At 39.4% G+C, this 16287-nt stretch overlaps 1 protein-coding gene across 1 annotated transcript in view; it reads left to right on the top strand.

Annotated features, from left to right (window-relative positions):
* Positions 1–13500, top strand: part of NOM1 (nucleolar protein with MIF4G domain 1) — a 14259-nt gene extending 759 nt beyond the window's left edge. Inside the window, exons 2-12 of the mRNA XM_014309362.1 lie at positions 7–287; positions 1644–1768; positions 2690–2885; positions 4786–5109; positions 5584–5694; positions 6468–6635; positions 7224–7345; positions 11034–11166; positions 11525–11656; positions 12366–12475; positions 13323–13500. Of these exons, the coding sequence (XP_014164837.1) occupies positions 7–287; positions 1644–1768; positions 2690–2885; positions 4786–5109; positions 5584–5694; positions 6468–6635; positions 7224–7345; positions 11034–11166; positions 11525–11656; positions 12366–12475; positions 13323–13500 (1880 nt within the window). The remainder of the gene's footprint in view (positions 1–6; positions 288–1643; positions 1769–2689; positions 2886–4785; positions 5110–5583; positions 5695–6467; positions 6636–7223; positions 7346–11033; positions 11167–11524; positions 11657–12365; positions 12476–13322) is intronic.
* Positions 13501–16287: the final 2787 nt, after the last annotated feature.

Raw genomic sequence — 16287 nt, 5'->3', positions numbered from 1 at the left:
TGGGAGCGCTGGGCACACGGGCCGGGCTCAGCCAGCTCTGCGAGAGCAGCGACGACGAGACCGAGCGGCAGGACACCGAGCCGGGACCGCGGGAGCGCCCGCCGGGGAAGGAGGAGGATGGCGAGGACGAGGAGGATGGCGAGGACGAGGAGGCTCAGGAAGACGCCTCAGAGCCCTCCGAGGCGGATGACGTGGAAGAACATTGGGAGAGCGAGAGTTCGTCCCCTGAGAACGGCGGTGTGCCAGAGGCCAGCGAGCCCTCGAGCGAGGAGGAGGAGGAGGCAGAGGTAAGATGTTCGCCTCAGATAGCACAAACCCCAAAGCACCTCCTGAGCACAGAGCAGAGTTGCATCGCCGCTGTTAAGCCCAGGTGTTCGCTGTCCACTCGGGCCACGTGGAGCGTTGTCCTGGTTCTAAACAGCCGGGCCCAGCGACGCTGTTGACTTGAGGGGTCTGCCAGGTCCTGGAGGGAGAGTTCCCGAGTTGTGGGGTCCCAGTTGCCGAGGTACCGATCGGGGGTTTCTCTGAGTCTGGATTGAAGGCGCTTGAGACAGCAGTTCATGTTCAGACTCAAGTGTTTATTATTTCTTATTAGTAAAACAGTCTCATTATTGTGAGTTTGGCAGCTTTTCATCAGAAGGCACAAAATGGTCAACAATCTCTTGTTACAAGGTCTTTTAAGACTAAACTATCCAATTAAGAACTGACACCTAGATTATTTTCCCTTTTAACCCAATAACTGATCCCATAGAGCCAGCAATGTGGACTTTTCTGCCCAATTACAAAATGCCACCCAAACCCATGGAGAAGGAGGAAGAAGAAGAATGAAGAAGAAACCCAGGATGACACCCTGTGCCCTCCATCTTGCTTCCATCCACAACATACTAAAAATCCCAAAACCTCAATTTCTCACCAAGTGATACACCTACACTACTCTCTATAATCTATTTCACACTTTTGTGGATTCTAGACTATCTTGAAGTCTAGGAAACTTTCTCCATGAATGAGGGTCAAAGTCAGTGCTCCCCTGGGGGTCAGGGTGCCCCAGAGCAGACAGAAAAATATTCCCAGTGCCCTGGGTTTGCACACCAAGTCAGGCTGGTGTCAGAGAATACCCTACAGCACAAGGCATGTGGGAGCTGTGTGACAAATCTGCAAATAAAAGGAGCTGTCCTGGCATTAAAGTGTAGGAATATGATCAACCCTTCTGCAGAGAGAGCTTGTGTTGAACTCACAGAGAGTGGTTACACGCTGAAATGTTACTTTCTGAACAATCTTAGAGGTTCTGCCAGTATTAGGTCTTGTTGAATGGGTGGAGGAGAGGAGGTCATACAGGGCATTTAGCTTTCATGGGCCTAAATAAAACTTGAGTAAAACCAAGTAAGACTTAAGATGCCAGGTTTTAATAACCATAACTTAAAGAAAGTTAGGGAAAAGGGGCTTTGCTGTCATCAAGTTTGTCTTAAAGGGTAACTTTTTTGCCTCTTCTTCATGTTGTTCCTTTGGTGTTGATTATTAGGTGGTAAGATATATCCTTAACTAAAAGTTTGGTACTTTAATCTTAAACAGAAATGTATATTTGTGTTCTAGTGTTTAAGATACTGATCTCATCTGATACCTTGTTTTCTTGTTTTCCTCCTAAGAGTGATAATCACAGTGCTACAAAGTATGTTCCTCCTCAAATAAGGAAAACGCAGGAGACACTAGATGACAAGAAAAGAGAAGAATTGGGAAGACTGAAGAAAATGGTGAATGGCCTCATTAATAGGTAGTGTTATGAGCAAAGTCATTAATCTTTCTGGATCAATGTGACAATGCTCATTATTCAAGCCCAGGTGGCAAGAATGTGACTTTTCTCTTCACAAACTGATTTTAAGTTGGCAATCATGTCTGCTATTGTTAAGAATAATTATCTTTATTGGTATAAATTCTTCAAAGTTAGTCATTATAGATGTTGAAAAATCTAGAAAATAAATTTAAGACTGGGCTGGATTCCACACAGCAGTTCCCTGCAAGTGCTAGGTATAATTCACTGTCAGTTGGAGTATGCTTATTTAAAAAAAAAACTCAGAAGAAAACAGGTTTTGGTTTGTTTTGGGTTTTTTTAATAAATTAAATTTCTCCAACACTACAACTGAAGAGGAGCAAGCCTTCCTAGGTTAAAGTACTGCAGAATAGTAAAAGTAATTAATATTTATTTCAATTTTTAGAGTTTTTTTTAAATCAGAAATCTATTGGCAATTTTCATCTGTTACCTGTAAAACATAGACTAGAGTTTGTTCAGACATTTGAAAGTTGATATACCATATATGTTAAAGTATTCATTATTTTCATACTTAATTTCTTCAAAGACTGTGATGTGCCCCAGTTAAAACTGCTAAAACCACTCTCTTCTTGTAATAAATCTGTTCAGTAAGCAGATTGACAGTGCTTTGTAAATCCTGTTGTTAACACGTTTTTACATGTATTTTTTTTAACTACACTAGAATTAAATGTACTATACTTTTTTAGTTTAGTAAACACAGAAAAATACAAAAGATTCCTTCCAGTCATCTTATCAATCTTCAATCTTTTCTTCTGAAGTCAAACTAGTTTCTCTAAAAAGAATAGCTGTTTGTTGGGTGAACTCAAAATTGTGGAACCATGTAAGGAGCAGAAAGAGTGAACACTGGATTTTGTTTCTCCATAGGCTGAGTGAACCAAATTTGTCCTCCATCAGTGGACAGATGGAAGAGCTGTACATGGCCAACAGCAGAAAGGACATGAATGACACTCTGACAGACATTCTCATGAATGCCTGTGTCACTGCAGTTGCCATGCCTGCGAGACTCCTGATGGAGCATGTCCTTCTGGTCAGCATCCTTCATCATAATGTAGGAATTGAGGTAATTCTTGTGCTGGGGACAAATTGTGTATAATAATACATATTGTAGAGTGTTTTCCTTGACATTTTGTTTGATTTGCATTGTAATTTTTAACTATGTGGCACTGACAAGCATCTTTAGTTGAGTTTCATCAGTATTTTGTGGCTTATTTGCAAGGCTTCCACAAGTGAAAGGGTCTAAGTCCATTGCTTTATCTGATTTTATCTCCTCCTTGAGTTACCAGTAGTCTGCTATAAACCCATCCTTTTTTCATCACAATCTTTCTGCAACCAGTAGAAAAGTTTCTAACCTTCAAAAGTTTCTAACCTTCAGTTTCTCTTCCCTTTAGTTACACTAATCTGTTTCTGTGCTCATGGATACATGAGGATATTGGTTTTGAACTATGTATATCCTGGTAAGAAGAGTGATGCAACTACAGGAATCCTTTTACAATGCTGGATAAACTTAGTTTCTAAGCAAATCATGCAAATCATCAGTGGAATTAAGTAGTTATAACATGGAATATTAAAAACTTCAAAAATCATAGCATTTTTTGGAGAGGATTTTGTTTTGTGTTTTTAAACATGATGAATGAGATAAAATCCCTCTTGCCCAAGCTGATGCTGAAGCTCCTGATGTCAAAGGGAATGTTTTAGCTAATTGCAGTGAAATGTCTGTGAGGAAACAAAGTTGTTTCAGCAGCATATTCCTATTAGATTACTTTTTTCTTCCCCCCACATCTCAATGCAAAAGATGTATTAATGCAAATTTTTCAATTTGTCATACTGTGGCCTGAATGCTGGCTCTGAAACCATATTAAATATCAGATGGATGCAATTAAAGCAGCTTTCTCCATGTAGCCTTGGCATTAAACTTTTATTTTGTCTCTCTTTGCTGCTTGAAAGGCAGTTCTGTCTGCAAATACAATGTTTCTGTAAAATAAATGTACAATATCCATTACATGAAAATGTGATAGTACAGCTGCACTGAAGATTGGGTTGAGCAATGCAGAAGTTGCCCTTGTTGTTTATAAATGCAATGTTTTGCAAATGTTGCAAAAGTTGTTCTTGGGTTGAGCAATGCAGAAGTTGCCCTGTGTTTATAAATTTGTGCACCATTGGATAGTTAACACCCAAGCTGGGTCAGGGCTTGTAATGCAGATCAGTACTGCTACTGGGACTTCTGGTTTTCTTAAGGTCAGCAGATTTTAGAACAATAATAATGGGTGAAGGTCTTACTTAGCAGCAATGTATTCATTACCTCCCTGTGTTTTAGAGCCTGTAGGCTTTCTAATCCCAGCCTTTAGCATCAGTTCTCTCTTCAGAAATAAATATATTCCAAAATTTCTTTTCCCAGCCGTACCACTGACAAACATCTAAGAATTATCCCCACTTCAAAAGCAGCTGCACCTTATGCTCAGCAACTGTGAAAACTTGGTATTTGGGGGATTTTTTTCACAATATTATTTTTTATCCTTCTGTTAAGGATTTTGTTCTGGAATGCCAAACTCAGGAATGTGTTTGCTTTTTGACATGCAGCTTTTCCTGGATGAATGGCTAGCAGTAACAACATGCTAGTCTGACAGCTGGAAAGATGCTAATATGTGTCCATGAATATTATGTAAATAAATGCTGGTGTATGTGTACAGTAGGTTAATAATATTTGTTTTTCTTGCACAGGCTTTAAAAGGCAACTGGATGTCAAATGTGAGGTGTAAATAACATAGACTTCTACAAAAATGTCACACCACTTAAATATTTGTGTATGTAAATGTAGAACATCCCTATTGGTTGAAAGGAGCAACAGTATTCCTTTAAAATTAATAGTGGCAGTGACCCAAAAATGAGTTTTACAGATGTCTGTAAAATCTACTTAGAGTTAACTGCTGGATTTTTTTTCCCCTTAATGGAATTGTTGCCAGGTCGGTGCTCACTTTTTGGAAGCTGTGGTGAAGAAATTTGATGAACTCTGTAAAAGTGATGCTGAAGGGAAGGAATGTGAAAATCTGCTTGCCTTGATTGCTCATCTGTATAACTTCCATGTGGTTCATTGCCTGCTGATTTTTGATATTCTGAAAAAGCTTGTTAGCACTTTCACTGAAAAAGAGATTGAGCTGATTTTGTTTCTTCTGAAAAATGTGGGCTTTTCCTTAAGAAAAGATGATGCATTGGCTTTGAAAGAACTGATCACTGAAGCCCAGAGGAAAGCAAGCACAGCAGAGAAGAAATTCCAGGATCAGACAAGGGTATGTGTTTGTTCTAAAGATTTCATATTCAAAACAGCCTGTAATAAGTACTTGGATACATAGTTTAATTTACAGAAATGTTTTCTGCTACATTCTGGTCAGGTTCTAAATTACCATTAGTGTGACATTCAGTTATTTGCATTCTTCTTGTCTGTCTTTCTGCATTAGTTCTCAGGACACAGATGCCAAAATGCTCGTGATGGGTGAGACAGGACTGGTTTGTGTCTTATTCAATGGACAGTTTTTCTGTTTCATGATACTTTATACACTTCAATAAATAGGTGTTTAGCAGATGAAGCTTGTACACAAATTACTGTAATAGGGATAAAAGCAAACATGTTGGATTTAAATTTTGGTGTACATTGGCAGCTGAGCTGCTTATTCTCACAGAATAGTAATTTCAAAGTGCACTCTTGTACTTTATTTAATAAACCCACAGCTTAGAATTGACAGAACTATTTCTTTTCCCAACAGGTTCGGTTCATGCTCGAGACCATGCTGGCACTCAGGAACAATGACATGAGGAAGATCCCTGGCTATGATCCTGAGCCAGTTGAAAGACTCCGCAAATTGCAGAGAGCTCTGGTGAGAACTTGCTTGGCTGGTGTAGCCTTGTTATTCTTAATCCAGGAGTAATTATTTGTATTGGATTTCAGCTTTCTTGGGGATTTTTTGTTGGTGTGTTTTTTGGGGTTTTTTTTGACGGAATGGGCACTTTGTCTAGAACAACCCAGTATAAAAGGGATAAAAGTAATTTATCAGTGCAGGATGTGCATATCAGGTTAAGATGCCAGGCAAAAACAAGCTAGGTAACCTAGTTCTGTAGGATTTCCTCTCTTAAATTTTTTGCAGTCCTTCTGATGCACTTCTAGACTCTGTTGTTGAAAATTCTTATTTTGTTCAGAGTTTAAAATTTTTGTTATTTGAACTGTACAACACATAAGGCAGTTTGTTGTGTCATTATTTGTAGTCACAAGTGTTCAAAAGGGAAATCATGACCAAATTGTAGGATGCTGCAATGTCAGCATCCTCTGAATTCTAATCAGACTTTGTGATTGGAAGATGTCTACTTTTTAGATTAGTATCTCTTTTTTCAAATAAAAAGCCCAAGAACTTCTGCATATAGATTTATGCAACTTCATGCATTTAAAAAATTACATCATATGGGAAACTTGTAAATTCTTTTTAGGTTGCTGATTGAAACAAAGGTTGGGGAGGAAGATATGAATTTATATATTTAAAGTGTTTGTTTAAAAATAATTTTAAGTAAGTAAAGTACTTGTTTTCTGGAAGAAGAGAGAAAAAAGTTTCAAATAAAAGCTTTTGTGCTGGTTTTTACTTTTGTTTTGTTATTCAAGGTTCACAGCAGTGGTTCAGGAAAAGACACCCAGCTCCGCGTGTCCCTGGAGTCTCTGCTCAGCGCTGACCAGGTCGGTCGCTGGTGGATCGTGGGCTCATCCTGGAGTGGAGCACCAATGATCAGTGATACCAAAAGCCAGGCTCAGCAAAAGCTGCACGTAGGAAAGGTAAATCCAAATTAAAAGTCTAAGTGTTTGTGATCTCTTGAAGATTTGTCAGTAAGTTCGTTTCAGAGCCCACCAAAAAAACCTTCATATGCTCTTGTAAGATCAAGCTTTTGGATTGTAAATTCTGCTCTCAGTTTTTTTAAAACATTGTGTTCATGTGCTTCATAGTAGCTGTTACTACAAATATGGTATAGCTTGTTTTTTCTTACCCTGTGGAATTGCTGAGGTGAAAGAGACTTGATTCAACAGTGGGTTTGCTAGTAGGAATTCTAACAGATTGTGGTGTCTCTCTGTGGCATATATCCCAGCTGATTCCAAAAGTAATGTGATGAGATGATCATGGTGAATTACTTACGTTAAAGAAGCATGTCTTAAAATTAATTGGCACAATTAAAGTAGATTAAAATATATTTCCATAGTTGAAAAAGCTCCTGATGATGCCTGTGCCTCTGGACAAAAGCTCAGGACCTTTGGATTGGTGGTTCATGGTTTACTGGAGAGCTTCACTGATGGTGTTACTTAAGGCTGTACAGAAATAGCTTTCTTTAAGGCAAACAGAAATAAAATAGCATGTAACTTTATTTTCAGGTGAGTTCAAAAATAATGGAGCTTGCTCGTAAGCTGAGAATGAACACTGATATCAGGAGAAGTATTTTTTGTGTCTTGATGACAAGTGAAGACTTCATGGATGCCTTTGAAAAACTTCTGAAGTAAGTACAGAAATCAGCTCAGAACTAAAACCAGGTTGTAAATGCTGAATTTCTGGTTTGGGCTTAAGAACATTCAGATGATAATGCAATTAAAAGTGCATAGCTAAGGATCCACATAGGGTAAAAGGGCAGGAGAAGGGACTAGAACCCTGGTGTAAGGATTAATGGATGCAAGCAGAACAGACTGACAGTCAGAGGAAAGGAATAGCCCCTGTTGTTGTCACTCCTGGCTGTAAGTGTGATTTGCAGCATCTTCTGATGTGAGGAGCCTGTGTATCCCAGCAGAGTGGATGGAAGGCTGCTGCAGGCTTGTTTCCTTACAGAGGCAGACCAGAAGCCCCTGCAGAACATCTCTTGGGTTTTTTGCTGGATTGCTGTGATTTCTGTGCCACTGCCACTTCTTTGACTTCTTGCCACCTTGTTAAGCCATCTCTGCCCATGCTTGCATGAGCTGGTAGTGCTCTAGCACCTCCACTTCTCTCTTGCAAAATTTAGTAGCTTTGGGTTTGCTTCACATGAAGACCAGTTCCCTTGCCCCTTGACAAGCAGCTCTTCAGAAGATCAGGGAAGAGCTCAAACTAAGCTATTCCTTGTGTTTGTCAGAATATTGTTTTAAGTCTGTAGGAACTGGGAGGGGAGAGATCAGGTCTGAACTTTTCTGTCTCAGCCTTGTAACTCAAGGGTATTGTCTTACCAGCATGGTATGCAATTATTTAATTTGCTTACCAAACCAAAACAGACTTTGTAATAAAGTCAACTAATATTTGATTAAATGCCACTTTTGCAAAACACAGCTTGGATTTGAGACTGTGATGGAGTCATTCCAGTATCTTAATATGGCCTGTTCAATTAAAAGAAATTAGCTGCTGCTGCAGCTCTTGCCAAGACGTGGCAGCTCAATTTGCAAATTGGACTTGACTCTCATCTGTGCTATTTTAGCTAGTACACAAATCTGAATACATACAGGCTTGGCAGAAAATCTCTCTGCAGGCTGCCTGGTGTGTGTTGGTGCTGATGTTTATACAGCAAACTCACAGAGAGGAATTCTTAAATCTACCCACATCTGGCAGAGTATAATGGAAAGTACACATAATTGTCAGTGAAGGAATTAGCTTCAGTGTGAACATGTGCTCCAGAGTGTATGGGAATTTGTATTTGTATGTTTGATGTCTCATGAGGAAGAGCATATAAATAAATACTTGAACTGCTCTTGTTGATTCATCTGCAGCTAGTTCTGTGGCAGAGTTGAGGTGTGGTTAAAGGATAATTTAAACTATTTGAAATCTAGGCTGCTATAGGTTTTCTAGTCCATTTCCTCCTTACTGCAGATGAAAGTATTAGTTTGAAGCCAGAACAGCTCCCTGAAGTGGTTCAGTGGTTGCAGAGGTGTCAGTGGAGAGGGTTGGGGACATCACTGGTTACAATGAGGAGAGAGTGAGACTGGATGGTCTTCATCAGCTGAAAGGCCACACCTTCTTCACAAATCACAGTTTCACTCAGGAGAGAGAATGAATGCTGCTTAAGTTTGATGGAGAGGCAATTTTTGAAGTTATTTTGTAGAAGAATAAAGAATTTGAGAAACTTCACATCTCAGAAAATACTGAGCCACTCATGAAAGGCTCAGCTATCCTATTGAAGTGAGATGTGTCATTCAGGATAACTTTGTGTCAGCAAATTTTTCCTTACAAAATTATTCTCAATTTCTTGCTAAATACTACCAAAGTGAGTGTATCTACTAATATAATTTGAACTGACTTAAAAGGGGATTTAAGAGTTCCTATTTTTGACCTGAAAGCAATGATAGTCTTGGGCTTCAGCTGATGATAACTAACCTACTTGGAGGCAGGCTTCTGCTGGTGACAACCTGCTTCAGAGGCAGTTATCCCATTTACAGCAGGATCAAGATATAGAAGTCCATGGGAATACTGTAACTCATGAATAATTGAATCAGTGAGGTGGTTTCACATTCTTTATCAAAGAATATCAGGCTTATGAAATCTACACAGGTTTAGCTCATCAGTGAAAGACAGTCCAGACTCTTAAATTTTAGGTGTTTAGGAGTTCTAGTTCTGTGAAGAAGTGAAGGTAGGAAGAAAATTGAATATCCAAGTGTTGTCACTTGCTTACAACTCTGGCAACATGAGTATTTCCTAAACAAGCAAGTCATGACAGGAGTAATGAGGAACAAATGAAAGGAGAGTGTGCCAAACTAGGGATTGCAGTGTAACTTCCCAAGTCATCTATTAAATGCAAATCTGATGGCTGAAAACCTGTATATTTGTAGAAAAAACCTTTTGTTGCTCTGAAATCAGATGGAGCTTGGCTGATGGGAGAGCAGGTGGGTTATGACACAGACACAGCACTTCCAGTACTGACCTCTTTTGGAAGAGCAGACTTCTCAATTTTTACTGCTCATCAGCCTAGAAATCATCCTAGATTTTCTGTCTGTAAAATTTAAATTCTAGGGAATTTGGGCTCAACAGCAGAGTTTTCTCTGTTAATCTGGGGTGTCTGTGGTCACATGCAATGCAGATGTCTGGAGGTGTGTACAAAGGAGGGATATTGGCATCAAGTAATGACCAAGTACCCTACAGACAGCGAGGCAAGTTCCAGTGGAGTCAAACTTGGTTAGAAAGTATTCTTGAGTTGTACAAATGCCCTGTGAAACTTGAACTTGAAGCAATGAGAAGAATTTTGTTTGATATTTTTCAAATTCTAATTTGATGCATTTTTCATTTTAATTGGTTTTCATGCTGCCAAGCGTTTGGCAGCATTAGGAGGTTAAATCACAGACCAGGTGCATTGTGAGTTAGTCACCATTCCATGCCAGAGTGTCTCAGCTCTCTTTTACACTGGTCAGCTGTTGGAATGGAAAGGCTGCTCAGTCCTTGGCCTTCGTGCTGAAGAAGCCAACATAAGATGGAGAGATAGATAGATAGATAGACAGACAGATAGATACTGTTTTCTCCAGGCTTTTTTTTTTTAAGGTTTTTTGTAATCACTGACTGTATCCTCTTAGGTTACTATCAAACAAAAATGAATTTTATGTATCAGGTAGCATGGATTTGACCCAGAGATTAAAAAATTCATGTCACCAAGTAAAAAAGCCATCTAAGAATATTTTCTTATCCCTACTAAGTCAAGGACCCTAGAAATGTTTCTCCAAATAGGCTTGCAATGATCCAGAGGCTGATTTTCCTCCCATGACCATAAGTACAAGCATGAGATTATCACAACAAGAACCCTACAGCTCTTGTTTCACTCTTTAGCCTTTGTTTCACAGTTTAACCCTTGCAGTGGTACCTGTGGGTTCAGTGCTACTTCTGGTACCTCTGTGCCCTCTCTTCTGTTCATGGAGAGCTGCAAACATGGAGTGGGATCCCTTTCCTTCCCTGGGCAATGATAATACTTCTGTCATTCCACTTCTGTTTCTTGAGGTCTTGCTTTTGCATCTCCTCCTTCAACAGCCATAATGCTTCAGCATTTCCACAGAGTTATACCAGGATACTTGTTTAGCCAACAAGTTGGTGTCTATTAGGAGTTTTAAAGACTTGGTACTTTGTAACAAGTAAAATTAAGGTGATGTTTGGACAGGTTTTAAAATATGACTCTCAGATGTTGACTGTAGCTCTTTGTGTCAGCAAGTTTTTCCTTACAAAATGATTCTCAATTTCTTGCTAAATTTCAGGCTTGGACTGAAAGATCAGCAGGAGAGAGAAATAGTTCATGTCATCCTTTACTGCTGCTTACAGGAGAAGACATTCAACCCCTTCTATGCATTTTTGGCTAACAAGTTTTGTGGACATGAAAGACGATTTCAGGTAAAGACAAATCTGTTGCTTCATTGGTTTTGTGTCATGACAGTGGTTAGGAACAGATTTACTGAATACCTGAGAGTGGTGTGTGCCTGTTAGGATCTTGATCCCAAGGAAAAAATCTGCTGGTATGGCTAAGCATTCAGTAAGGCATACTCATGGTCAGATCTGAATAGGAAATGAAATGCTGAATGTTTTATTTCTTCTGGTTTATGCATTTTAAAATAATTGGAACAGTCTGATCAAGCATTTGTTAATTAAAGGAGGGCTTATAAAGAATACTAGGTCAAAAGGTTTGTTGTGTTGTTACTCAATTAAACAGCCACTTGATTTGTAGGATTATTTTTTTACCTTTGACCCCTAGGTGACATTTCAGTTTAGTATTTGGGACAAAATCAGAGACTTGGAAAATCTGTCAGCTGCTGCCATCTCCAACTTGGTTTCACTGCTGGCTCACTTAATAAGGACAAAATCACTGCCACTTTCAGTTCTCAAGGTTGGTGTGTTTTCTTTTCAAATCCTTCTGTGTTTCCCTGCATTTGCTAGTTCTGTGGAAGGCATATTTTCTCTGTTACTTGTCTGGTACTTCAGCTGATTATGCTAAGACAAACTTGTTTTAAAATTACCAAATTGTTCCAATTGATTATGGTAATGCTGTCATTTGGGGAAGGGAACCTGTGGTGATCCAGGCATAGAGAAAGTCTACATTTCTTTATTTAGAGCAGTTGTGAGATTATTTCCTTTAGCATATCCAGGGTTGGAGCTGAGGCCCCTTCATTAGCAGGCTTTGCCAGTAGTTTTTGTGCTATGGTTTTTAGCTGATGTTGTTTTTATTAGACAAGAAAGTGCTGAGTAGATTTCTTGGATTTCAGAATGGGTAGTCCACAGAATTCTATTAGAAGAGTAACTGGAATGTATTAAACAGGCAATTAAATGGATTGTGCCAGGTACTTACAAAGTATTTATCTAATTGAGAAAGGACATCTGGTATTCTGGTACCAGGAGCCTTCTATTCCTTAGAAGGTTCTTTGCTTTCATTATTGATTGGCTTTTGGAGGCAGCCTTCTCAGGTAATTATTCTGTACTAAACTCAAGGCTCAATACATGCAGAGGCCAGTTGGTGTGCTTAAAGTTCTTCATTTAGGAGAGAAGACCAGCTGCTTGAAATACTTGAATTAATCTAATTATCCCTCTCTGTCTGCCAGGTAATTGAATTCAGTGAACTGGACAAACCCAAAGTCCGTTTCTTGCGACAGGTATTAAGCACACTGTTAACCAAAGCAGATGAGGAAGAAATTACTGACATTTTTATGAGGTAAGTGAGAACCCTTGTTGAGTAGTAATTAAGAAGATAAGAAGTTTGCCTATTTTATTTGGAATTGCACTGTGCCTTTTCCACACATCAGCTCTCCATCCCTTAAAATGTGAGCTCTTCCGCCTGAGTGGGGCCAGTGTGTCCTGTGTGTTGGTACAGGCTCTGATAGAGATGTAACTGTAATACAAAGTAAGGCTTCCAGATATTCTCTGGATCATTTTGGTCCTAGGATTTTCATGAGCAGAGCTCTGTAATTCCCTGTTTCCCTTATTGCTGTACCACCTTTGTGCAGTGGGATTCACTGTGCCAGCTGTCATTGTAGGATGTATCTTAAAAAGGAAAAAGAAAGTGATACTAAAGAGGCAAATGTTTGGGGTATTTTTAATGGGTTTTTTATCAATGTTCTCTGAAAAATCTTATTTTTGATACGGGACAGGGTTGCCTGGAGGGGCTGGGAAATTTCCATCCTTAGAGATGCTTGAGTGGATAAGTCTTGCGATATCACATAAAGTTTGAAAAAATCAGGTGGTGATGTTTCAGCTGTCATGTAACAGCACAAGGAGGCTTGAACATGGAGTTTGCCTTGTTCTTTGCTGTAATGTAATTGTTTACATAAAGCAAGCCTTAGGCTGCAATATTCCATTTTATTGTTGAGGCCAGTTATATGTCGAGTGTTTGGGCTGCTTGCCAAACCAAGGTAGACTAGGTAATTTGAAAGCTTCTTCAATAAAACTTCTTTTATAGGCTAGATTTTTTTTCTGCAGCTCTATTTGAAGAGGATGATAAAAGGAAGAAACTTGTGAAATGGGAGAAGACTAAATGATGTTTTTGATCTGTATCTTTACAGGATATCTGACAACCCCAAACTGCAAATGCTGCGGGAAGGCTTGAAACTCTTCCTCACCCACTTCTTACTGAAACATGCCCAAGCCCAAAAGAGTGCTGAAGAAGCTAGCTTGTTAAAAGAGAGAGTGGAACTAGCAACCAAGGCTTTAGAGGCAAAAGAACCCAAATTGAAGCTGTAGTTATGTTTTTTTCTAATAAAACATACAGAAAAACCAAGCTGGGGTCTTTCAGACCTAAATAATTGAGAATGAGGAGAGCTGTTTTACTCTAAAGAATCCATTTTCTTTATGTAAGCAGTTACTTCACTCTATGTGCTAGCTAGAGGCTTCATTGAAGGGGATACAAGGCCTTTTTGAAGAAGATGTCATTTTGTCATGTCCCTTTTTGAGACAAGTGCTTCATGTTGGTAGCTGGTATCTGAGAAGAGGGTGAATTTCTCTTCTGTGGTACTTTGTCAGCAGTGGTGTTCTGCATTGCATATTCCAACCTTTCATTTAAAGTAATAAAAGAAGCAGCCTTAACTAAAGGCTTTTGATAAGGAACCCTGGTACTCACCTGTAGAATGGGGCCACTAGATGGCACAAGCACTGGTGAGTCGGTTGGGGAAGAAATCGACTTTTTTCTTGAAGTGTTGGAAATTATTTGCTAATTCTGTGAATTGATTCCCTGACTGTAGGTCAGGAAAAGATCTTCAGTTGGATTCAAAGCTGTAGCAAAGGAACTTGAAGATCTGTCTTTGCCCAATTATATTGGGTTTAGAGATCACAGCATACTTTTATGGCTTTTTTAGCCTGTTTTTCACAGCTTTAGAATTGGAGTTGCCAAGTCATTTGCGTTAATCAGATTTTTCTAGACATAAACAGTATCATCAATATGAGTCTTAAGAAGATAATACCTCCCTTAAGAGTTTGCTCACATTTTTCATTTGGATGCTTTAAAAAAATAGGCACATTTCTTTCTGTAACACTCTATAAAATGGTTTGTTTCTTTTGTCACCTTACCACTACACATTAAACTGCCATTTTTCTAAATGCTTTGGTGTTTGTGTTAGCTTTACTCTGGCTGTCCTGCCAGGAAGGGAATGACCTTAAATTGGGTGGAGAAGTATTTTCTTGTCTGGAATGTGCATCTGTGATCTACCTGTGTTGGAGTTGTCAGCCCTGTTTCTGTAGCCAGACTTGCCTCTGATGTCCAGTGGGCCATTTACTTATGATGTCTCCCAATTTGCTTTTGATACCAACTGGTCTTTGCCTGTTGGGAAAATTTATTTTTTAATCAAATAGTTAAATGTAGTAAATTCTGCTTACTCAGGTGTACTGTTTCTAGGTACAGAAATGCTTCCCCCTGCAGCCAGGGAGCTGTTTGGTTTTTTCTCACCTTTCCTCTGAGAGGATAAGGCAAGCTTAAGAGAAAGAAAGTGTTCTGGGAGCAGAGACTTGCTTTCAAAATCCTGGGTCACACTAGCAAAGTAACAGAAGAGATTTTTATCAGAAAAACAAAGCAAGATGCTTTTTTTTCAGCCTGTTTTTTTCAGCCTGGTTCATACCACTGGCAGCTTTTAAGTGTACAAAACTTAAAAATTCATTGTGATAAAATTAATTCCAATATTTTCTAGAACTCATACCAGTTAACAAAGTGTGGGCAGCAGCAGAATTGATGCTATTTTGGTGTTTACAAAAGTCACAACTTTAGTGGGTGTGTGTAAACATCTCCTCTTACAACCAACCATGCCAAACCTTATACTTAAAGTTTGGAGTATGGACTCAGGAGAAAACCTGTGCAAGCCCCTAGAAATAGCTGCTGTGGAACACATAGGACTCTCTGAGTAAAAATTGTTCCCCCTACACTGCAGCAGCCACTTAATTGCCCTTTTTGCAGGAGTTTAGGTAGACCCAGCATGTCAGCATGTTGGTAGTTTAATAACACACAAATGGAAGCACATTGCTCTAGCAGGGAGGTTGAGGCAGCTGTTCTGCTGGAGATAAATTCTGAATCATCCTCCTTAGCCCAAAGATGCCAGGCTGCCTGTCCCTGCCTGGTGTGAGGGCTTTGCTTGGTGATGGGAGCTGACCTGCTTTGCTGCTGTGGCAGCACTGCCAAGTGTTTAATGGGTGTGAGCATTCACTTGCTGCAGCTGCCTGAGGTGGTGCAATGCAGGTGTTGCTGTGCAATTAGAGGAGATGGTTTTAACCTTACAGTCAAGAATTACAATTGCTTTTTTTTTTTCCCCACACTGAGACTTGCATGAATTATTATTTCTCCCAAAGAGCTCATATGTTTTGTTCAAAATTAGTGTTATCAGAGCTATTGTTTTGTTTCTGAAGAAAACAGATTTTACCTGCCTGGGATTTTGCATTCAGCAGATTTATGTATAAACATCATTTAAAAAAAAACCAAAACACTTCAAGGAAAGCAGCAGAAATTCGCTGCCAGCCCACAGTGCTGTAGTCACATCAGTGATAGGGTTTGTGAGTGATTCTGCACAAGTCCCATCTTTTCACTGTGATTCAGTGAGTCTGACAGAAATCTGACAATTCCAAGGTACATGTGAATTCCTGAGTCTTGGATCTTGTCATATTTAACAACTTCTTCCATGGTCCTACTGGCCAGATTGCCACAGCTTGACAGAAGTGCAGGCCTGCTGTTGCTGTACAGAAGCATCTGCAAGCTGTTGCTTCAGCGGTCATTACATTCCAAGGATATAAAGCACGTGTGAAAAGGAAAGCAGAGAGGATTTTGTACTTATTTATATGGGTATTTATATTAACATATATATGCATTATGTATTTTATAGGTATTCTACATGTATGCTTCCCAGTCTAAACATATATTATACACAATGTATATACGGAATTATACACAATAATTTTTTGCAGGTACCATACTTCTAACCCTGGAGAAAAAACTTGTCCCAGCAGAGGTGGCCCTGCCAGAGTCCCTCCTCCTTCTAGCAGGGCTGTAAGGTC

Source organism: Geospiza fortis, unplaced genomic scaffold, assembly GCF_000277835.1.
Source record: "Geospiza fortis unplaced genomic scaffold, GeoFor_1.0 scaffold282, whole genome shotgun sequence".
In the NCBI taxonomy this organism is placed as follows: domain Eukaryota; kingdom Metazoa; phylum Chordata; class Aves; order Passeriformes; family Thraupidae; genus Geospiza; species Geospiza fortis.
The sequence above is the reverse complement of the archived record's forward strand: the minus strand, read 5'-3'. Positions and strand labels throughout refer to the sequence as shown.